Source organism: Theropithecus gelada, chromosome 16 (assembly GCF_003255815.1).
Source record: "Theropithecus gelada isolate Dixy chromosome 16, Tgel_1.0, whole genome shotgun sequence".
NCBI lineage: Eukaryota > Metazoa > Chordata > Mammalia > Primates > Cercopithecidae > Theropithecus > Theropithecus gelada.
The window spans coordinates 29,382,714-29,405,197 of record NC_037684.1 but is presented as its reverse complement, the minus strand read 5'-3'; the positions used below and the strand labels follow the sequence as shown (position 1 = coordinate 29,405,197).

The following is a 22,484-nucleotide window of genomic DNA, read 5'->3' as shown; positions in this document are numbered from 1 at the left end:
CTTCTAGATATTTCTACTCTTGCTCATCTTTAGAGAGGCTGTTGCTTCAGTACAAGTTGGCAAACTTTTTAATTTTAGGGCTTTGTGGACCCTATAGTCTGTCACAACTACACAACTCTGCCACTGTAGCACAAAAGCAGCCACATACAATAGCTAAACAAATGGGCATGGCTGTGTTCCATTAAAACTGTATTTACTGCTGGGCGGGGTGGCTCACGCCTGTAATCCCAGCACTTTGGGAGGCTGAGGTGGGTGGATCATGAAGTCAGGAGTTCAAGACCAGCCTGGCCAACATGGTGAAATCCCATTTCTACTAAAAATAGAAAAATTAGCCAGGCGTGGTGGTGGGCGCCTGTAATCCCAGCTACTCAGGGAGCTGAGGCAGATAATTGCTTGAACCCAGGAGGTGGAGGTTGCAGTGAGCTGAGATCGTGCCACTGCACTCTAGCCTGGGTGACAGAGTGAGACTCTGTCTCAAAAAAACAGAAAACAAACAAACAAAAACTTTATTTACAAAAGTGCAGCAGGGTAAACTTGACCTGTGGGCTGCCGTTTGCAGATGCCCCCTTTTAGGTATATTCCCATCCATTCAGTTGGTTTCCATTTTACTTTCTCATGTCTCAACCATGAACATGCCGTTGTTTTCAGTCTCTCCATGTGCTGGCAAGTTCCCTAAACCCCAACCAATAGTAAGGCTCAGGATCCTTTCAGCGAACACAGGTTGAGTTTCTGCTATAAAAACAAATTGAATGCTGAAACATGATGAATGTGGGAGGAAAGAGTTACCTGGAAGAGTAACTCTCAAAGCTCTCTCTCAGAGCTCTCTCTCTGGGGAGAAAGAACAGTGGCGGAACCTCCTGGGTGAGGAATCCCTGATTCCCAAACAACTCCACCCCATGTCCCTGGATGTCCTCCCCTCTGAGTAATGCGGACAGCCTTTTGGGGCTGTGATGATTCTATCTCCTATGAAGCCATCTGATGAAACTCTGATTTCACCAACCACTAGCACCCAGGAAGAGCCTGGTGTGACATAAGCTGAATGGAATAATTTTATGGGTTGAGGGGGGACTCTTTAGAAGCATCTAACTAGCATATTTTGGAGAAAAATTAACTGAAGCATTAGGAAAGGAAACTATGCCGTATGCCAAGCCCCCACCCACCGTTAATAGTATAAAAGGACCGCAGATGAAGGAGAGACTCAAACCTGCCCACATCCACCTCCAGCAGCTTACCTGCTTTTCCATTACCTGTCCCAGCACCATGTCTTACAGTTGTTGCCTGCCCAGCCTGGGCTGCCGCACCAGCTGCTCCTCCCGGCCCTGTGTGCCCCCCAGCTGCCACAGCCACACGCTGCCTGGGGCCTGCAACATCCCTGCCAATGTGGGCAACTGCAACTGGTTCTGTGAGGGCTCCTTCAATGGCAGTGAGAAGGAGACCATGCAGTTCCTGAATGACCGCCTGGCCAGCTACCTGGAGAAGGTGCGTCAGCTGGAGCGGGATAATGCGGAGCTGGAGGGCCTCATCCGGGAGCGATCCCAGCAGCAGGAGCCCTTGCTGTGCCCCAGCTACCAGTCCTACTTCAAGACCATCGAGGAGCTTCAGCAGAAGGTGAGGGGGTCGGCCCCATGGGGGGCCAGCAGCAGCTGGCTCTCTTTGAACAGTAAGACATTCTCAAGTTCAAGTGTACCTCATGAGATAAATTTCTTTTCAGATTCTGTGTGCCAAGGCTGAGAATGCCAGGCTGGTGGTGAACATTGACAATGCCAAGCTGGCCTCTGATGACTTCAGAAGCAAGTATGTTGAACTTCAAGGTCCCTATGGTTCTTTCATGGCCCTAGGGACCTACTATTGCCTGAAAGAGAGGAGAAAGCCATTTCTCCTCCTAGGGCTGGTTATGTAAAATCAGTTTCAAACAGAGACCTAGACTCATGTGCTGCCTGCTCTTTGGTCTATACTGGTCTTTTTGGAAGTGTTTCTTAAACCACAAAATTCGGAGATTGAAATGAATTGTTCTTTGGGAATTGATTTGATGGTATATTAGCTAACAAAACTGAAAGCACAGTGAGACACTTCATCTCATGCGTGCCTGGGGGCTCCTCGTGGTGTTAGGGTGAGTCAGGGAACCTCTCCAGCCTCTCCATGGACAGCTTGACTGAAACATATGGAAGAGAAGAGGCAGAAAGCTGTGTAAGTTCAAGAAGATTCAGGCCAATTCTACCCAAACAACACATGAGAGGGGAAGGTGGTTTTCTTTTCTGACTTATCCTCCCACTCTGATGCATGCAGGTACCAGACAGAGCAGTCCCTGAGGCGGCTGGTGGAGTCGGACATCAACAGCATACGCAGGATCCTGGATGAGCTGACCCTCTGCAAGTCCGACCTGGAGTCCCAGGTGGAGTCCCTGAGGGAGGAGCTGATCTGCCTGAAGAAGAACCATGAGGAGGTATGAAACAAATTCACAAAAGCAGGCCTCAGAGCTAAGCTACCAGCACTGGGAATCAGGAGATGATTACTGTCTGGATCCCTGTTCTGGGACCCTTCTCTGAGGAACTCAAGGTATTCTCAGAGAGTGATGGTGCTACATCCATATCAAGGAGTGGAGTGAGCTGCTCATTCTCAAGTGGCTGGGTGAGGGTTAGGCAAGTGTTGGAATTACTGAGGAGGGGCATCATTCATTGAGCCCTGCTCTCTGCTCATCACTGCTAGGTCCTGAATTTGGTGGTGGAGATGGAGGGACAAAAAAGAAATAAGACATGGCCCTTTTCTTCAAAGAGCTCACAGTCTAGTATAGAAAGACAGTCATATAAACACAGTGATGTAAACAAGACAGAGTGAAACAAGTACCATTTGAGATGTACAAGCAGTATCCTCTAGAAATAATCCAGGCTGCCCAAGAGGAGATAGGGAACTCTTCTCAGATGCAAAGAGGAGGATTTCAGTACTTGGGTGTTTCAGTCTGAGGGAAGAGGTTGAACAAAGACACAGAAGTGGCAGGGCAGGGTGTATCTGGGTGTGGCTGGGCATGCAGTACCTCCAAGGGTGTGGTGAAAGTGAAGATGTGATGGGAAGCGAGGAAGGACTTGCATATGCCAAGGAGTTTAGACTTAGTCTTGTAGAAGGTGTAAGGTTTCAGTTTCTATGGGACAACAATTGATGTGATCACTGTTGGTGTTTATTGCTATAAAATGTGTGTGTCACTCTTTGGAAATGATCAGAATATTCCTTTCAGTGCTTTTTGGGCAGTATTGTGCTCAGTTTCCTGGAGCAGGAAAATGGCAGATCCATTGCCGTAGGTTCATTGTTTCCCTTTTCTCCATCAGGAGGTCAACACCCTGCGCTCCCAGCTTGGAGACCGCCTCAACGTGGAGGTGGACGCTGCCCCTGCTGTGGACCTGAACCAGGTCCTGAACGAGACCAGGAGTCAGTATGAGGCCCTGGTGGAAACCAACCGCAGGGAAGTGGAGCAATGGTTCGCCACGCAGGTGGGCATCTAAGCACATGGCCACTCAGGACCCGAGGTGCCCTAAGGCCCTGGAGGCAGGGTCTGATCCTTTCCCCACTTGGGTGTTTCAGACCGAGGAGCTGAGCAAGCAGGTGGTATCCAGCGCAGAGCAGCTGCAGTCCTACCAGGCGGAGATCATCGAGCTGAGACGCACGGTCAATGCCCTGGAGATCGAGCTGCAGGCCCAGCACAACCTGGTGTGTATTGTTCAGCCCTGCTGGTGAGCGATGAGAAGTTGGGAGACAGAGTCCCAGGGATGTGTTTGGGACCACACACTCTCCTTAGCTCTTGGAGCTTGTGACTTCCTTGGAATCCTATGAAGAAACCCTTTGAAGGAGCAGCTCTCTGACATTCCTGATCTTCCCCACCACAGCGAAACTCTCTTGAAAACACGCTGACGGAGAGCGAGGCCCGCTACAGCTCCCAGCTGTCCCAGTTACAGAGCCTGATCACCAACGTGGAGTCGCAGCTGGCGGAGATCCGCTGTGACCTGGAGCGGCAGAACCAGGAGTACCAGGTGCTGCTGGACGTGCGTGCCCGGCTAGAGTGTGAGATCAACACGTACCGGAGCCTCCTGGAGAGCGAGGACTGCAAGTCAGTATGGGGCAAAGAATGTCTGGGAAGAATGTGTACAGTGGGATATGGTAGGCACACAAATGGTGGCCATATTTTCAACTAGTCAGACAACACACATTAACTGTGTAGTGTGTGTCCAGTGATCTGTGATAGCTAAGCAAAGGGAGGCCAAAGGGAAGGGAAGAGCCCCTGCCTCAGGGGGCTAACAATGGAGGAGTGGTGGTAGGAGCTGGCCAGTCTTAGGAATAACATTTGTGGAAGGCACATTAAGTTCCAGGAGACCTCAAGTGTATGAGATAATATATTTGAAAAGGACAGTTTTTCCACCTCTGCACATGGCATTCTGGGAGAGAGAGAAGCATTTGGTAGTAATCAGAACTTGATTCTGGCTGGGTGCAATGGCTCATGCCTATAATCCCAGCACTTTGGGAGGTTGAGGCGGGTGGATCGCTTGAGGTCAGGAGTTCAAGACCATCCTGGCCAACATGGTGAAACCCCATCTCTATCAAAAATACAAAACATTAGCCAGGCATGGTGACGCATGCCTGTGATCCTAACTGCTTGGGAGGCTGAGGCAAGAGAATCACTTGACACTGGGAGGTGAAGTGAGCCTTGGCTCCCACTTGCAGTGAGCCAAGATCGTGCCACTGCACTCCAGCTGTCTCAGAGCAAGACCCTGTCTCAAAAACAAAACAAAACAAAAAGAACTTGATTCCAACTAACTCCAACCACTGAAAATTCATAGGTTGTGTCATTAAGCCCAAGGTAGTATGTACATTAAAACTTCCTCCTAAAGCCATTCTAAACCTCCTTGTCCTTCTAGGCTCCCCTGCAACCCATGCGCCACCACCAATGCTAGTGGCAACTCCTGTGGACCCTGTGGCACCTCTCAAAAGTGTTGCTGTAATTGAAAAGCTTGGATCCTCTTTGAAGGCATCTACAGAGCCATTTAGATCAACCACAGGAAAGATCTTCAAGTCCTGACTTTTCTGGAGCTCAGCTGACATCAAGAAACCTCATCTTGCCTACTATGTTATTTCTAGAATGCTGAAAAGCTTTCCCCACCCAAGCAAAGACACACATCATCAACTTCCAATGTCTGGACAACTCCTTCCTGTTGAGGGTCGAGCCTCTTTGTTTCTAAAGACGTTCAACTCCCTGTAATCTGAGCTCCAGTTACTACTGTAGGGTGTTTCCTGAACGTACTGCATTTCCTGTTTTCCTTTCTTCTTTGGCATTCTCTGGAATGCAAGGAGAAGACTTCATTTACTTCCCAATAAACTTCATTTCTGTGGCATAGTAAATGTTTCTCATTCATATTCATGCATTGTAAATTACTCATCATGGCTGTTTCATAAAAATACCCCTTCATTAGGAGAATAGAATGAATTAAATGACTGAGCCAAGCCTTTATGCTTCACCAGAAACACTGATGTAGACAGGGAAGGACATCCTTTTGGGAGACTCCCACCCAGGGTAGGCCATGCAGGAAACCTGGCCTTCAATACCCATGCTTGCCTTGCCTTGACTACAGGGCCCTTGGCAATTTTGCAAATCCTCCCCAAACTTCACTGCTATCTCTGGCTCTCACCCTCATCAGAACAGAATGTTCTGCTTCTCTTTCTCCTAAATTGCCTGAAGAACCTACAGAAACTGCTTCTACAGAAACTGTTCAAAGAGCAGTGATTCTCTCCTCTCAACCTCTCTGCTACTCCTGCCTTTCTAATATAGATACCTGTTCCTCCCTTGAAATGCACCTTCATTGATTTCCACAACCCTGCACACTCTGGGTCTTCTTGAAATATCGCTAATTACCTGTTCTCTGTTGTCTTGTTAGCTGTCTTCCCCTTTTTGTCCCAAATGAAGGAAACACCTATATTCTCAGCCCTCCATCTTGCTCTTTCTACGTCCCTGTTCATGTAGAACTAGCCCCTCTATGCTGATGACTCCCACATCTCTCTCTCTTCTCAGCTTGGTTTCCAGTTTTTCTGTTGCACATATGACAGTTTCACTTGGTATCAGGTCATTACATCATGTTTAATTGGACTAAAACGTATTTTTCCCAAACTGGTTCATCTTGCCGCCCACTTGTTATACCTGACATATTGTCCTCCAAATAGGCCCTTTAAATGCAGTCCTTACCTTTCCCCTCTTCAAGTTTATTCTTTCCCCTAGATCTTTGCTCTTATCCATAATGTTCTTCCACAGCCTCTTCATCATTTCATTTTCTGTAATTCCAAGAAAGGCCAATGTTCATTAAGCATCTCCCCCAAAACATTAATCTTACTCCACACCCCACTTGCCTCATCTCTGAATTTTTAAAGCTTTCAATTTTATAGGCCACCATCTCAATTATCCATTTAATTTAATGCAACTACAATCAATCATCTACTGTTTGTCCCGGATACTGTGGGCGGTACTGAGAAACACAAATAAGTGAATCCCAGTGAAGCCCACAGCATGTCTTACAGTTTAGAGTGCATGAGTCTATTTGTCATCATAGACAAATATCAGTGTGGCTCAAGAAACGAATAGATAAAGAATTATGAATTTCAGAGGTGTGAGAGAATGTCTCGTTGACTGCAGGCCCTTCAGAAGAGGCAATATCGTCACCTAATTAAAGCCTATGTAAACCATGGAATACTGTAAGTGGAATAAATAAGGAAGAGTAAAACTAATGAAAATTCATGAGGTTATTAAAACTTTATATACTTCCCATAGTTTCAACTTCAATCAACGATTACTGTATGATATTAGCATAATTCTGAAATAAAGTTTGCTGGGAAATGCCTGGTCAGATGGGTGTGTGTAGGCCATAGAAGAGGGAAAGTTTTGGCCAGGCACAGTGGCTCACACCTGTAATCCCAGCACTTTGGGAGGCTGAGGCGGGTGGATCACGAGGTCAGGAGATCAAGACCATCCTGGCTAACACGGTGAAACCCCATCTCTAGTAAAAATACAAAAAAAAGGAAAAAAAATATTAGCCAGGCGTGGTGGCATGCACCTGTAGTCCCAGCTACTCAGGAGGTTGAGGCAGGGGAATTGCTTGAACCCAGGAGGCAGAGGTTGCAGTGAGCCAAGATCGTGCCACTACACTCCAGCCTGGGTGATAGAGTGAGACTCCGTCTTAAGAAACAACAACAACAACAACAAAACGGAGAAGAGGAAACTTCCTGAGCATGAACTTTGCCTGGAGGAGTTATAAAGTCTGTTTAGAAACTGACAACCCAATTCCCAGCCTAGAACAGAGGGTAAGTGTGGTAATAGGAGATGAAACTGCAAGGTAATCAGGTAGGAGCATGTTTGGCAGTGCTCTGAATGATTATGAATGAGATTTTCTTGTAAGGGAGTTTGTCATATGATGTGTCTGGCTGCTGTGTACAGGTTGGGTTGTGAGGAGTCCTAGAAGCTGGATGAAATAGAAGGAAGATCAATTAGTAGGTGGGAGACAATAAAGACTGAGATAAGTGGAGGTGAGTGAGGCAGAAGAGGGGTAGATTTTAGAGGCATGGCTTAAATATGGAAGCTGAGTAGAGGTAGAGGAACAAGGGAAAGAGAAGGAAGGAAACTAGTACTGATCACACACTGTATTAGTCAGGGTTGTCCAGAGAAATAGAAACAGTAGGCTATATATAGATACACAGAAAAAGATTTATTATGAGGAATTAGCTCATGTGATTATGGAGGCTGAGAAGTCCCACAATCTGCTGTCTTCAAGGTGGAGGCCCAGGAAAGCCAGCTGTATAGTTCCAATCCAAACCCAAAGGACTGAGAATCAGGAAGGCTGATGGTGTGAGTCCTGGTTTGAGACTGAAGCCTCAAGAACTGGGAGCATTGATGTTAGAGGGCAGGAGAAGATGGATGTCCCAGCTCAGCTCCATTCTCATTGGGAGTGCAGGACTGAGTGTAAGAGAAACAATGACGGCTCTGGAGAGGGTCTGTGGAACTAGCCCCTGAGTTCCATTTTGAGGTGTCTGTATCTGTTTTTTCTCAGCATAGTTTACTACTGACCTGGCCTATTCTCCAGACCCTCTCCTGCTTCTCCCTTAAGGGTCAGTAAGAGATAAATAATTTGCCTTTCTTTTGCCTTTTAGTTCTATTTGACTACCCACATTAGAGGACACCTGCCCACATTGGTGAGGGTGATCTTTACTCACTCTTCTGATTCAAATGCTGATCTCTTTTAGAAACACCTTCACAGACATAACCAGAAATAATGTTTTACCAGCTATCTGGGCATCCCTTGGCCCAGTCAAGTTGATACATTAAATTAACCATCACAAACACCTACTATGGGTCTGAAGATTTTCAGCCTGAGAAAATGAAACAACAATGAGTCTCCATTGGAGAGACCTGGAGAAGAATGACTAGATATGAGGGAGATGTCAGAGAGCTGGGTAAATAAAGATGATAATTAGAGCTATATCAATTGTTAAGACTGTCCAATGGAGGCTAGCAGGGCATAGAAGAACCTTGAGGACCAGTGATAGAAACCATAGAGTTGACCTGGGGCTCTCCAAAGTCCTTGATGTGAGGTTCAGCCTTGCTTTTGCCAGATCTTGAGGACAGAGATGACATCTGTTTATAAGCAGTTTGAGAGAGAAGTGGAGAAGCACCTTAAATGACACAGAAGTCAAAAGAATTTGGAGCTTTAATGAAAGAGTTATCAGTAGCATCCAGGACAAGGATGGTGAGAATCAGACAAACCTACTGTTAAAGCAGCGGGGAGACTCCTGGTGACTAAAAGGAGAACAGGGTCTATGGGATGCTGAGAGAAGAAGCTATATTTCCATGTTTTTTCATGTCTGTCTCAAATCACCAACGTGGTAGTGAGCGTAATGCAAAAGTTCAACACAACATATTTGTACTCAGCTGACTTTGCTTTATCTTCTGTGTACTGTCAAAAGGTCTTAGCATCTGCCCTCTCCCCTGATCTTCAGAGCAGGATACATATATAGGTTTTCATTCCATCTCTGAGTGGGCCCTGGATCTAACTTTCTCAGGAAGACTAGCACCATTAAATTACATCGTCCTGGATTGTGTCATGCTCTTGTCAATTCTAGACTGAGTTGATAGTCTAGAGTAGTCAAAACCATAGCACAGATCTTGTGGGAGCTGAGTTATGAGAACACATGGACACAGAGAGGGGAACAACACACACTGGGGCCTTTTGAAGGGCAGAAGGTGGGAGGAGGGAGAGGATAAGGAAAAATAACTAATGGATACTAGGCTTAATACCTGGGTGATGAAGTAATCTGTAGAACAAACTCTCATGACACAAGTTTATCTATGTAACAAACCTGCACTTGTATCCCTGAACTTAAAATAAAAGTTAAAAAAACACATAGCATCGATGAACTTTACATTTTTCTGACTTGGCTTGGTCCCTGAAGACTCCAAGATTCCATTCCCATTGGGAGTCCAGGACTGAGTGTAAGAGAAACAACAGTGGCTCTGGAGAGGGTTTGTAGAACTAGCTCCTGAGTTCCATTTTGAGGTGTTTGTATCTGTTTTTGATCAGCCTAAGTTACTGCTGACCTGGCTCATTCTTCAGCCCCTCTCCTGCTTGTCCCTTATTAGAAGCCCCGTTGAACAGGGCCAAACCTGTTGGCTTAGCTCCTGAATTACCCCTTCAATTTCTCCTCTCAATGTCCTGAGGCTGGAGGATTGATAAATTGGCAACAGTTGCCTTTATGGAACAGGTTGTGGAAGCCCTATCTTCTGCTCTTCTAGGAAACTCTAACGGACTGGCCCAAAACTATGGGCTGGGGTTGGTATTGAATAGTTTCTGTTTTTCTAATTCCCCTCTGGGATCCCTCTTTGGCAAGAAGTCCGTCTTCTTGCTCTGTGTGCATGCAGTGATACAGCTCCTGGCCTCTCCTTCTCATTTGTACACATTAAAACATAATTAATTTTCAAGTAGCCCAGCGTTACTTTGTATTTCTAAAATAATGCATTTTACATTTCTCATGGTGAGAATTTCAAGCACCAGAGCCTGGACATTGGAGAAGATAGCTTTGGGAAGAAGGAGTGAGGCCTCCTAATGCCTTTGAAGTTCCACAACAAGGAAGGTGGCCTCAGCAGAAGACCTGTCCTATGTCCACTCCATGGTTAAGCATCGCTGGTAGGTTTACATGTACTCTCTTCTATGGAAATAGCCTGGGCTTCCATAATAAATAGCATCCTTAAACCTCAACTGCAATTTGCTCACATCTTAAGACCAGAAGCCTCAACCACATCATCTGCCGCAATTACATGGGCATAAAACCTTTCGGTTTGTTAGGATTTGATTTGCTCATCATGTTTAATGAAGGGCCATTGAACAGAGACAATAGCATCACCCACGTAAAGGTAAGAATTCGCAGTACACAGCAAGTGGAGTAAGTAAAAAGCAATTGCCTTCCAGACTTTGTGAGAAGCTAATTGAAACTTGGCTGTTTTCTCAAAAGACCCAAGTTCTTCCAACTATTAGTATACAATGGCCAAGTAGCTGTGCAGAAATCATAGTTACTTTTACTTAAGATGTGGGAATAGTTGTGTTTTCCAAACTCTAACCTCCACTTTTAAAGACACAAGGATACTTATCTCTGGATTATTCCACTGTGACTGAGGTAGAAGCTATAGCAATGGTTATAGGGACCCCCATGGACACATTTACTAGTCTGTGACACACTATTCCTTTCCTTTTCTTTAAAAAGTGCCGTTGTCAGATTTTTCTCTTTTGAAGCTTGGGGCATAGAAGAAGGAGAGAAGAACACAAGGTAATTAGAGAAAAGCTAATGAATTCAGCTGTTTGCTTTATGTTATTTGATCTCATCCAATAGGACTTTAATCGGCTTGGTACTGATTTTAAACGAATATGCCCATGCCACATCTCACTGATGGTGGAATCATTTTAAAGGTAGAGATTCAGACAAGGCACGGTGGCTCAATCCTGTAATCCCAACACTTTGGGAGGCCGAGGCGGATGGATCACCTGAGATCAGGAGATTGAGACCAGCCTGGGCAACATTGGGAAACCTGTCTCTACTAAAAATACAAAAATTAGCCAGGCACATTACAGGTGGTGCGCGCCTGTAATCCCAGCTACTAGGGAGGGTGAGACAGGAGAATCGCTTGAACCTGGGAGGTGGAGATTGCAGTGAGCCGAGATTGCACAACTGCACTGTAGCCTGGGCAATAGAGCAGCAGAGTGAGACTCTGTCTCAAAAAAAAAAAAAAGAAATAAAATAAAAATAAAAATAAAAATAAAAAAGTAGAGATTCGGACAGGAGGGGCAGAAAGTTGTGGATTGTGATTGTAGAGGAAGATATCAGTACCTTCAATGCATTCACCCTGGAAGACCACATGTTTGCCCCAAAGCTGCTGTCCTTTATAAAAGCATATTTGAAGCTTCTCCTTGGAAATGACTTCCAGAGTCACCCAAGAAAATGCACATTATTATTTTGCAGTCACAACGTGTTTCTGACCCATTAAAGATGCTGTGCAGCTTGGTTATTCACCCTACGCACTAGGTGTGGTTTCAAATGACATCTGGCTGGTTCCAAAAATAAACACACCCTTAGAAGATGAAGACTGGCCTTCAATGAGGATAACCAAAAGAATGTGTCCCAGGCTGTGAGGGCAAGTTTGAAGGAAGGGTGATCTGAGAAATGGCAGATCTCCTGTAGGAAAAGAATTCTTGTATGGCAAGACTTAATATGTAGCTTCCAAAAGGAACAACTTGGAGTAGTATCTTCCAGAATTTGAGCACTGATAGATTAAACATAAAATCCTCATATTTCCTACCTCCATCTGGAACGCATGAGAGCAGAGCATCTGCTTGCCAAAATGTGCCAATGGTCATAAAATGCCACTTCACACACATGACATAGTGGTGGCTTTGCAGGGCCATATACTTTGGAGAACTAGGCTTGGATATTGCTCCATCAGATCAACCAAGGGTTTCCTTTTTTTTTTTTCCAAGCTTCTAGTGGGTACAATGCATTTTCACTTAGTAAACTTCCTTCTATCAGCATAGAAGTGACTTTTGGTTCTTTAATAAGTAAAAAACAGGCTTGTCATTTTGTGGCCCATTCTAATTTAGGATATTGTCAGCACTGATTGAATTCAGTGGAGCTCAATCTGTATTTCTGCATTATTGCATCTCAGTACTGAAAAGATTGGAAGAGAGAGACACGTAATATGAAAGAGTGTGGACATTAGAATTACAGAGATCTGTTTTGAATCCGGGCTCCATCACGTAGGAGCTCTGTGACCTTGGGAGACCTCTCAGAGGCTTGATGTCCTTATCTACAAACCCTTGCAGCATTTTGAGAGGACTGAAGGAGCTGGTGCATATGAGGTGTCTGGCACAGTGCCTGGTGCACAGTGGAGACTCAGCAAGCAGGACCAATCACCAGTGACAGAGTCACACTGTGCACGGGCATGCAGCACAGTGCTTCATGCAGAGTAGGTGCTCCCAAAATTTTAGTTTTCTTAATGTTCTTGTGAACACTGAATACTAGTAGAAACAGAGGTGGGTGGCTTCCTGCAGCCCCATAGGAAGAGGGTAGAGTTGCCTCCATCTGCCTGGATGGAACTGCAAAGGGATCCTGAGCCAATGGCCTTATAAGTCCTTTCTGAGGTCGGCTTCCAGGATTCCCTATCACATAGTCTAGTTTCTAGATGGGTTTCCTCACATGGCGTTTCTCACAGAGTCTTAATTGAGTACGAACTGGATGAGACACAAGCCTTTCCTCATTTAGGAGAAAGAGGCACTGACGTGCCCCCTACTCTGGGGACAGGGCCCAGCTGTCACTCTAGCTCAATGTCCCCATGGATGAGTGCTGCTGTGGGCAAGGTTGGTCACTTTGAAGCCAAACCATGAAGCTCTTACTTAACCAATCAGCATGTTTTGTGAGGAGTCCTGACTTAGCAAGAAGCCAGAGTAAAACATTTTATGAGGTATAGGACTCAGGTGAATTGGCTAAATAACAAATGGAAAAATCAGCAAAGGAGGTAAAAAGGGGGAATGCTTGACACGGTTGCCACACCCACTGCTGACAGAATATAAAGCCCTGGAGAGGACCAGGGCTTATCCCAGGGAAAAGGAATCAGGTTTTGAAACTGACTTTCAGAGCTCCACTGCCTCCCTGCACCATGCCCTACAACTTCTGCCTGCCCAGCCTGAGCTGCCGCACCAGCTGCTCCTCCCGGCCCTGCGTGCCCCCCAGCTGCCACGGACGCACCCTACCCGGGGCCTGCAACATCCCTGCCAATGTGAGCAACTGCAACTGGTTCTGCGAGGGCTCCTTCAATGGCAGCGAGAAGGAGACCATGCAGTTCCTGAACGACCGTCTGGCCAGCTACCTGGAGAAGGTGCGTCAGCTGGAGCGGGACAACGCGGAGCTGGAGAACCTCATCCGGGAGCGGTCCCAGCAGCAGGAGCCCTTGCTGTGCCCCAGCTACCAGTCCTACTTCAAGACCATTGAGGAGCTTCAGCAGAAGGTGAGGAGGTGGGCCCCACACTACCAGCTTAATGAACTACTTATCTATATTTAACATAATAACCTGTGAATGGATGTAAGTCTGTTCACAGTAATGCTGAGAATGGTAAAGACATGGATTCACTGGCTTAGGTATGACATCAAGTAGTCTTAGAAAATCTGTTGTAGAACCACAAGGGAAGGATGCAGGCTGGTGTTAGAGTGAAGCATTACACCAAAATCAGTCATAACAATCTTATATGACTTCTTACTCCAAACTGGAATATCTGATTTTTTGGTTTGATTATGATATCCTGGTTTTGTTTTCAGAGCATTATAGCATTTTAAAAAAGTATGCACCTGATTTATTTTCTATGCTAAGAATTTCCTAAGTAAATCTCCAAATATTTAAAGCCTTTCAAAGCTGCAGCAAAAGGTAGCATTTATGGCAACACAAGAGAGTCGTTGACTGCAGCAATATCTACAGACATATGGACCATCCTCTAGAGCAGCCATGTATACAGATGACAATATGGGGCCATCCATTCTGGAGGAGAAGTGGATTTAAGTAAAGAGTCCACAGAGAATTGGGACTGAATACCTGGTGTAGGTTAGGGAGGGATCCCAGAAGAGGCAATATCTGAGTAGGGTTTGAAGGATGAGTGGGAGTTTATATCCAATTGTACAAGCCCTTGATTCTTGGAGGGAATTGACTGTCCACTGTTCTGTAGATCTGGAAAAGCAGATGCCAGGAAAGGGTTGTGCTATTTGAATATCATTCATTTATTTACCCAGAGTTGGAGAGTATTAGGCACAGTGCTGGGATGGGGGATAATATACTGAGTAAGATGGTCTCTTTCCTTCAGGAGCTCACAGTCTAACAGGGCAGATAGATGTGGAAACAAAATGATCACACAAAGGTCATAAGAAGTGTTATCGATTAAGTATGTGGGTTACACAAGGGGTCCTGCTAGTGGGTGAGGGCATTCTGGGTAGAGCAAGAAGCTTTTTGCAAAGGCATGAACAAGGGCAATATGAGGGGAGAGTGGAGAGAAGTCAGCAGGTGGAACAAAGTTGGTATGTGTGTGGGATAACCAACTTGTTCTGGCTTGCCTGGGACTTTTCCCATTTTAGCATCCCAGGAACCCCTCAGTCCTGAGTAAACTGGGATGATTGGTCACCCAACCCTTGGGTGACCCTTGGATGCCCAGTAACCTCAATTATTGCAGGAAGTCAGAAGCAGATAAGAATAGAATTCATGATGAATTCACATTGGTTGTCCTGGTTTTGAAATGGTCAGTTTTATGATCAAATCCTCCTTTTATCCCAGAGCTGAAAATCTGGAAGGACTCAAAGCTATTTGGGAGGAATGTGGCTGAAAGAAAATAGCATTTCACTTTAAGGCACAAGGCATTTCTTGGTATAACCCATTTCATGATTAATCCTATCCCCAGATCCTGTGTAGCAAGTCTGAGAATGCCAGGCTGGTGGTGCAGATCGACAATGCCAAGCTGGCTGCAGATGACTTCAGAACCAAGTAAGATTTTCCTAACCATCACAGCAGTCTCATAATGGACAGGCTGAATTGCAAAGTGATGAGCTCCCTATCCTGGAAGGGTGGAAGCAGAAATTTCTGGATGATATTGGGAGGATTCTTGTATTGGGTTAGGATTAGGTTAAATGTCAAAGCCTCTTCAATAGGTGCTCAGATTCTGTGTTTTAAGGTTTTTTTTTTTTTTTTTTTTTTGAGATGGAGTCTTCCTCTCTCATCCAGGCTGGAGTGCAGTGATGTGATCTTGGCTCACTGCAACCTCTGCATCCCGGGTTCAAGCGATTCTCCTGCCTCAGCCTTCCTAGTAGCTGGGATTACAGGCATGTGCCACCAGGCCCAGCCAATTTTTGTATTTTTAGTGGAGATGGGGTTTTACCATGTTAGCCAGGCTGGTCTTGAACTCCTGACCTCAAGTGATCCACCCACCTCAGCATCCCAAAGTGCTGGGATTACAGGCATGAGCCACTGTGCGCAGCCCTGTGCTTTAAGTTTGATTGTAAGACAACATCCGTTCTTACTCCTTTTCAACCCAATGTCTGGACTAAGTTTAAAAGTGATTTTCACATTGATCTCTTTGTGTACGTTAGTCACTGTCAACCCACCAAAAAGAAGTTATTAAACCACAAAAACAGGAGGCAAAATCCATTTCCTTTCAGAGAATCAATCAATACTTTTAGGTATGACCATTATTACAATCATGAGAATCCTTTGCATTTTCCTGGAATCTTACAGTTTACAATATAATTTTACCTATATCATCTTCAGTTCAACCCTGTGAGGTGTTAGTTTTGTCTTCATTTTACAGTTGAGGAAATCAAGGCTCAGAGAGATTAAAGTATCTATCTACAGTCATTCAATGACAAGACTGGCTCTAACTGACTCTGAATTCAGTGTTTCTTCCACAACACTAAATTGCTTCTTGGCAAGGCTGGAAAGGATGGCAGGACAACCTGGAGTAGGCTTACGAAGGGCGCTGATTCACTTGAGATGGCAAAAACAGCAGGGCTTAGTTGACAGCAACTTGTAAATGAGATTTTTAGAACAAATGCAGTTCATGTTAGACTAAACTATCCACAGGCATCCCACCAATACCTTTTATGTGTGTCTCAGTGACAAAATAGGCCTTCTCACTCAGTACAGGAGTATTTTCTCTCTTAATATTTTTAAAATTCAAAATATTTCAAAATATAATAAAATTGACTAAGTCAGCCAAGTAAAGCCTAGGAAACAAAGACTTTTTTTTTTTTTTTTTTTGACCTCTTTTGACCTCTGGCTGTGTGTGCAGGTACCAGACGGAGCTGTCCCTGAGGCAGCTGGTGGAGTCTGACATCAACAGTCTGCGCAGGATTCTGGATGAGCTGACCCTGTGCAGGTCTGACCTGGAGGCCCAGGTGGAGTCCCTGAAGGAGGAACTGCTGTCCCTCAAGCAGAACCATGAGCAGGTAAGAGTCCTAGCCCCCAATATCCCAATACTGAGAGCTCTGTGATCCCTCTGAATAGGATAAGGTAGGTCTTGATTTGCTAAGCACCCTAGACCTAACAACATTTTGCTGGTTGCTCAAAACGTACTTTGGGACTTGTTGGGGAATGAGTGACAGCTTCCCTTTTTTATATAAAGGAGTGTGGTAAGCTGACCTATTTCCCCTTGGGACCCAGACATGTATGGCTGAAAGATCACACAAATATCTTTAAACTACTGTCTACTGTTTGATGCTATCTATTAGCTTCTGAAGAAGTGCTGTGTTAAAGACCGAGACTGGAAGGATATAGAAAATATTCTTATACTCTGTTTCATCTAGATAACTAGAACTCAAGCTGAATGAATGGATGGATGGATGAACTGAGCAATGGGAAAAACAGAAGAAATGAAATAACTCAAATAATGATTGATTCAGATCTCATGGCTGAATGCAATACAGGAAATCAGATGCATGTCTCAAACATTAGATGTTTTCATGATGAAAACATGTGTCATACTCTAGTAGTATCCCATGAAATAAATAGGAGGAACGAAACCTGGTTTTTCTATATTTAAGTAGCAACAATTGTAAGCCAATTGTCATGCCAGGCTTATCACTGAGCAAAGGGGAAATAAGAAAGAAATGATAGAATCTTGGATTGGGTAGAAATATTAGCAATCATTTAATGAAGCAGCCTCATCATACAGATGAGGGAAGGGATTCAGAGAAGAGGCCAGAATCTCCAGAGGTGGCAGCTGGGCTTCAACTCATGTTTCCTAAGTTGCAATGCAATCCTCTTCCCGTTATATTGAACTGCCTCAAAGAGGTTATTGATAGACTTCTTTCTGTGGGTTTATTTCTTCCCTTTTCTCCATTAGGAGGTCAACACCTTGCGCTGCCAGCTTGGAGACCGCCTCAACGTGGAGGTGGACGCTGCCCCTGCTGTGGACCTGAACCAGGTCCTGAACGAGACCAGGAGTCAGTATGAGGCCCTGGTGGAAACCAACCGCAGGGAGGTGGAGCAATGGTTCGCCACGCAGGTGGGCATCTAAGCACATGGCCACTCAGGACCCGAGGTGCCCCAAGGCCCTGGAGGCAGGGTCTGATCCTTTCCCCACTTGGGTGTTTCAGACCGAAGAGCTGAGCAAGCAGGTGGTATCCAGCGCAGAGCAGCTGCAGTCCTACCAGGCGGAGATCATCGAGCTGAGACGCACGGTCAACGCCCTGGAGATCGAGCTGCAGGCCCAGCACAACCTGGTATTTTGTATTGTTCTGACCTGCTGGTGAACGAGGGGAAGTTGGGAGGCAGAGTCCTGGGGATGCCCTTGGGGCCACACACTCTCCTTAGCTCCTTGGAACTTGTGAGTTTTTTGGAACTCCATGGAGGAACCCTACAAGGAGCAGCTCTCTGACATTCCTGATCTTCCCCACCACAGCGAAACTCTCTGGAAAACACGCTGACAGAGAGCGAGGCCCGCTACAGCTCCCAGCTGTCCCAGGTGCAGAGCCTGATCACCAACGTGGAGTCCCAGCTGGCGGAGATCCGCTGTGACCTGGAGCGGCAGAACCAGGAGTACCAGGTGCTGCTGGACGTGCGTGCCCGGCTAGAGTGTGAGATCAACACGTACCGGAGCCTCCTGGAGAGCGAGGACTGCAAGTGAGTACCTGGTGGGCGGCACCCCTGCAAGGCACAGTCACTATTCTACTGTAGGATAAAACAGGGACTTTGAAGATCAAGTTTCAGATGCCAACCTGTCTGTAGAGGCCAGAGTTTTATATTACAGCTGTGGGAAGTATTGGATATTTATTGCTAACATTACCCGGGCTAAATATATTTTCTTTTACAAAAGATAGACATGGGACTTGACTGCTTCCTCCAGCAGAGATTTTTTGGATGCTGATGGGCAAATAAATCTTTCTATCTTCAAGACTGTCTTGTCACCACAAAAAGGAAAACAAAACTGTAACAATGATCACTTTTTCTGATTTAAATGGAACTTTCAAATCCTCCATTTCATTAATTCTTGTTAGAATCATCTGAGGCAGGCAGAGTGGGACTCATTATCACCATCTTATAGATGAGCATTTGAGTGTCAATAGGGATGATGATCAATCACTAACAATACGGCAATTGCCAGCGAACATAATATTTTTACGAACACAATCTTGTGGAATTTTCATAATCCTGTGTGGTTGGTACTACCAGTCCTACCTTACAGGTGGGAAAGCTGAGGCTCAGAAGGAGGAAGTGACTTTCTTGTGTGTCCAGGGTCATAGAGGGAAGGCTGGCATTCCACCCTACATGTTCTTTGCTCATTTCTGCCATTGTATCAGAACTCTGTAGACGAAGTGATCCAAACAAGGCATGACTTCCTAGGACATCAGAGAACGATTTCTGCTTGTTTCTATGTCTCTTTGGGTTGAGCCTCCCTTGTTTGAATCACCCTTCTCATGCTGACAGTATAATGCTTCTGCATCCCAGGCTGCCCTCCAACCCCTGCGCCACCACCAATGCATATGAAAAGTCCATTGGATCCTGCGTCACCAATGCTTGTGGTCCTCGTTCCCGCTGTGGGCCCTGCAACACCTTCGGGTGCTAGATACTCTGGGGCCAGCAGGAGTATAGCATGAAGACAGAACTACCATCGATGGGCCAGTTCCACATCTCTGACAACCATCAGCCAGCAGACCCCACCCCAAGGCATCACCACAAATTATGGTCTGGAAGGAGAACAAATGCTCAGCGTTTGGGTCTGATTCTGAACCTAGGCCCACTTGATCCTCCTCACCCCAAGCCCTTCTCCTGTACTCAGTTTGGGTTCTGATGGTCAGAGGTTGGAGCTGTGACAGTGGCATACGAGGTGTTTTGTTCTCTCTGCTGCTTCTACCTTTATTGCAGTTCCCCAAATCGCCTAATAAACTTTCCTCTTGCAAAGCAGACATGATTCTCATTTGTATTCATTATTTTCAAAGTGTTGACTCTCTGTGTGCTTCTTATAAAGCCACTTGAAAGCAGAAGGTGGACTTTATAGGTTAATCATCTCCTAAAAGGTCTTCATCACCTTCATTAACATTCATTAAGCACAGTGAGTCCCAGCATCCACTTAGGCCAGCATAAAACAAGTGGGATCACTAGGACAAGAGGCCTCATCTGAATATGATAAACATATTTCTCATGGGACCTTACTCAGTAAAATGCAACGGATAGCATCTCTAGACAGTTCCACTCTTTCTTTTAAGTCCCTACCAGAGGATGACAGAAGTTAATATTTATTGAACACCTACCAAATACCAGGAATTGTGCTACTAATTTTTTCTCTTCCTCACAGTGAGGAAGGATCAATGGCAGGACTGAACCCAGAGTTCACTCTCTGCTTGTCAGTTACACATAAGGTGTGACTATGAGAGGATAAAACTGATTTCAAACAAGCACCCAGAGCTTATACATCCTCCTGGGGAGACACAATGCTGTTAGTGCTCAAAGCATCTTTGAAACTCTCCTTTGTGAAATACTGAATAACTCAATACTGAAAAGCACCACCTTGCCATCTTCCATATTTGAGCAATACCCAACCTATTTTGAAAGTGTTTCTTTTCTCACTTGAATTGTTTAACCATGGGAACTACATATGAATTTTGGGACCCTCCCCCTCAAAGTTATTTAGAGTCAAATTAGTATATTACAAGTCAGGTGTCTGCAAATGCTAACAGTGACCACTTTACTGATGCCTGGCTCCTACTGGTGCCTAACTGATGTCTAACCAAGGTTAATGGTTCCCATCACTGTGCATGCTGTGGTTTGTGCCAAGGCCACTCCCCCAGTCTGCAGATTGTCCCCAGATTAACCAATCTGCTAGTTACATCTTCTTTCCTTGAGATGAAGCTTATACTATCTCCCCTGCTGTGATGATGTCGGTTCCATCGTCACATGTCAGTCTTAAATTCTTAAAATTTTTTTTTTTTTTTGAGACAGAGTCTCACTCTGTCACCCCAGCTGGAGTGCAGTGGCATGATCACGGCTCACTGCAGCCTTGAACTCCCCAGGCTCAGGCTATCCTCCCACCTCAGCCTCTTGAGTACATGGGACTACAGGCATGCGCCACCATGCATGGCCAATTTTTGTATTATTTGTAGAGACCAGCTGGGTTATCCACGCTGGTCTTGAACTCCTGGGCTGAAGCGATCTGCCTACCTCGGCCTCCCAAATTGCTGGGATTACAAGTGTGAGCCATTGCGCCTGGCCAGTCTTAAATTCTTGCGCTCTCATATTCTAGTTCATTTAATATCTGCTCCTTTGCTGTTGATGTTGCTGCGGCTTAGGCAGGAGACCTTGGAAGATCATCTGAGTGATACTCCATGCTCTGCTCAGAATGTCTTAGACCCAGTTTGTGGACTCTAGCCTCTCTTTCCTCAGGGAGAGTTCATTCCCTGGAGCCGCCTCCATGCCTCATGCAAATCGCCCTTGTTCACTTTATCCTGGCAGTTCTCCACACATTCTGGGATTACTGTCCACTGATAGTTACCGCTCAGCTGCCTTCACCGGGAATAGTGCCTCCCAAACACCCTGCTGCATGCTTTGTGAGTGAGAGGTCAAAGTTCTCAACACAGTAAATACACCTTGTTCTTAGTGTTCAATGTATAAAATATTAAGCAAAACTTGTCTCTATGTTTGATGGAGTTGTGTCAGTGGGAAACGTGGGTCTAGGGAAAATAGTCCTTAGTTCTTATCTCTGCCATCGTGCTTTCCTTGGAGGATAAGAGAAAGGAGTGTCAGGGAGATCACTTTTTCTCAGGACAAAGCCAAACTGCTCTTCTGAAGTATCTGGGAACGGTCAGTGTTACTACTGAGAAATAAAACTAAAATCCTAAGTCCCCCAACTGACTGAACAGACTCTGTCTTGGCCGAGGGTACCAAAGAGAAACCTTAAAAACAGAGTCACATGTATGTTTATTGCAGCACTGTTCACAATAGCAAAGACTTGGAATCAACCCAAATGCCCAAAAATGATAGACTGGATAAAGGAAATGTGGCACAGAGACGCCATGGAATACCATGCAGCCATAAAGGATGCATTCGTGTCTTTGCAGGGACATGGATGAAGCTGGAAGCCATCATTCTCAGCCAACTAACACAGGAAGAGAAAACCAACGCTGCATGTTCTCACTCGTAAGTGGGAGTTGAACAATGAGAACACATGGACACAGGGAGGGGAACATCACACACTGGGGCCTGTTGCGGGGTGGGGGGTTAGGGGAGGGATAGCATTAGGAGAAATAATGTAGATGATGGGCTGATGGGTGGAGCAAATCACCATGGCACATGTATACCTATGTAACAAACTTGCACGTTCTGCACATATATTCCAGAACTTAAAGTATAATAAGGAAAAAAAAAAAAAAAAGGAAAAAGAAGGAAAGAAAGAAAAAAACAGAGTCCCTGACCATGACAGGATGGGAGATCAGACATGCCTCAGTATGCCCCTTCCTTATTAACCTTTAACCTGAATTCTTTCCTAAGGAGTAAGCAGAAACCAGCTCTGGAAAATAAGAAACAGATGAATCATTCCTTTATCACCTTTAGCCCATCATCTGAAGCTGTGACTGGATTCCTTCCTCCTCCCTTTTGCGGTTTCAACACAGCAACCGACCAGCATTCCTTCCTGATAAGAGACCACCAACCATGGAGTGGTCTGGCCAGTCTACAGAGGATGTGCAGTGGGGGTTTTCACATCCTCTGCCTCACCTTTCAACATCAGAGGGTCAAAAACTCCATCCTTGGATCATGCTAATGCCACCATTTGTGAACATGCGACCCATGAAGAGGCATGAAGCTAAATCGCACATGCCTACATTTGTCTTTTCATAAATATTCATGACTCCTCCTGTAGCTTATTAAATAGTATATTTGGCCGCCTCACTCAGCATAC

At 45.4% G+C, this 22,484-nt stretch overlaps 2 protein-coding genes across 2 annotated transcripts; both read left to right on the top strand.

Moving 5' to 3' along the window:
- The first annotated feature begins 1,109 nt into the window (after positions 1–1,109).
- On the top strand, positions 1,110–5,377 carry KRT34 (keratin 34). The gene is made up of 7 exons (XM_025361838.1): positions 1,110–1,608; positions 1,712–1,794; positions 2,287–2,443; positions 3,321–3,482; positions 3,574–3,699; positions 3,876–4,096; positions 4,902–5,377. The coding sequence occupies exons 1-7, from the start codon at positions 1,135–1,137 to the stop codon at positions 4,987–4,989; spliced, it is 1,311 nt and encodes a 436-aa protein (XP_025217623.1). The 5' UTR covers positions 1,110–1,134; the 3' UTR covers positions 4,990–5,377.
- A 7,798-nt stretch (positions 5,378–13,175) lies between these two features.
- LOC112609289 (keratin, type I cuticular Ha3-II) lies at positions 13,176–19,499 on the top strand. The gene is made up of 7 exons (XM_025361844.1): positions 13,176–13,567; positions 15,000–15,082; positions 16,383–16,539; positions 17,436–17,597; positions 17,689–17,814; positions 17,994–18,214; positions 19,040–19,499. The coding sequence occupies exons 1-7, from the start codon at positions 13,220–13,222 to the stop codon at positions 19,155–19,157; spliced, it is 1,215 nt and encodes a 404-aa protein (XP_025217629.1). The 5' UTR covers positions 13,176–13,219; the 3' UTR covers positions 19,158–19,499.
- Positions 19,500–22,484: the final 2,985 nt, after the last annotated feature.

Bases quoted from the DNA above. Each gene is read 5' to 3' on its own strand.
- KRT34 (XM_025361838.1), top strand. From the start codon at position 1,135: ATGCCGTATGCCAAGCCCCCACCCACCGTTAATAGTATAAAAGGACCG. The intron at 1,795-2,286 runs GTATGTTGAACT...TGATGCATGCAG, and splicing joins TCTGATGACTTCAGAAGCAA to GTACCAGACAGAGCAGTCCC. The intron at 3,700-3,875 runs GTGTGTATTGTT...TCCCCACCACAG, and splicing joins TGCAGGCCCAGCACAACCTG to CGAAACTCTCTTGAAAACAC.
- LOC112609289 (XM_025361844.1), top strand. From the start codon at position 13,220: ATGCCCTACAACTTCTGCCTGCCCAGCCTGAGCTGCCGCACCAGCTGC. The intron at 15,083-16,382 runs GTAAGATTTTCC...CTGTGTGTGCAG, and splicing joins GCAGATGACTTCAGAACCAA to GTACCAGACGGAGCTGTCCC. The intron at 17,815-17,993 runs GTATTTTGTATT...TCCCCACCACAG, and splicing joins TGCAGGCCCAGCACAACCTG to CGAAACTCTCTGGAAAACAC.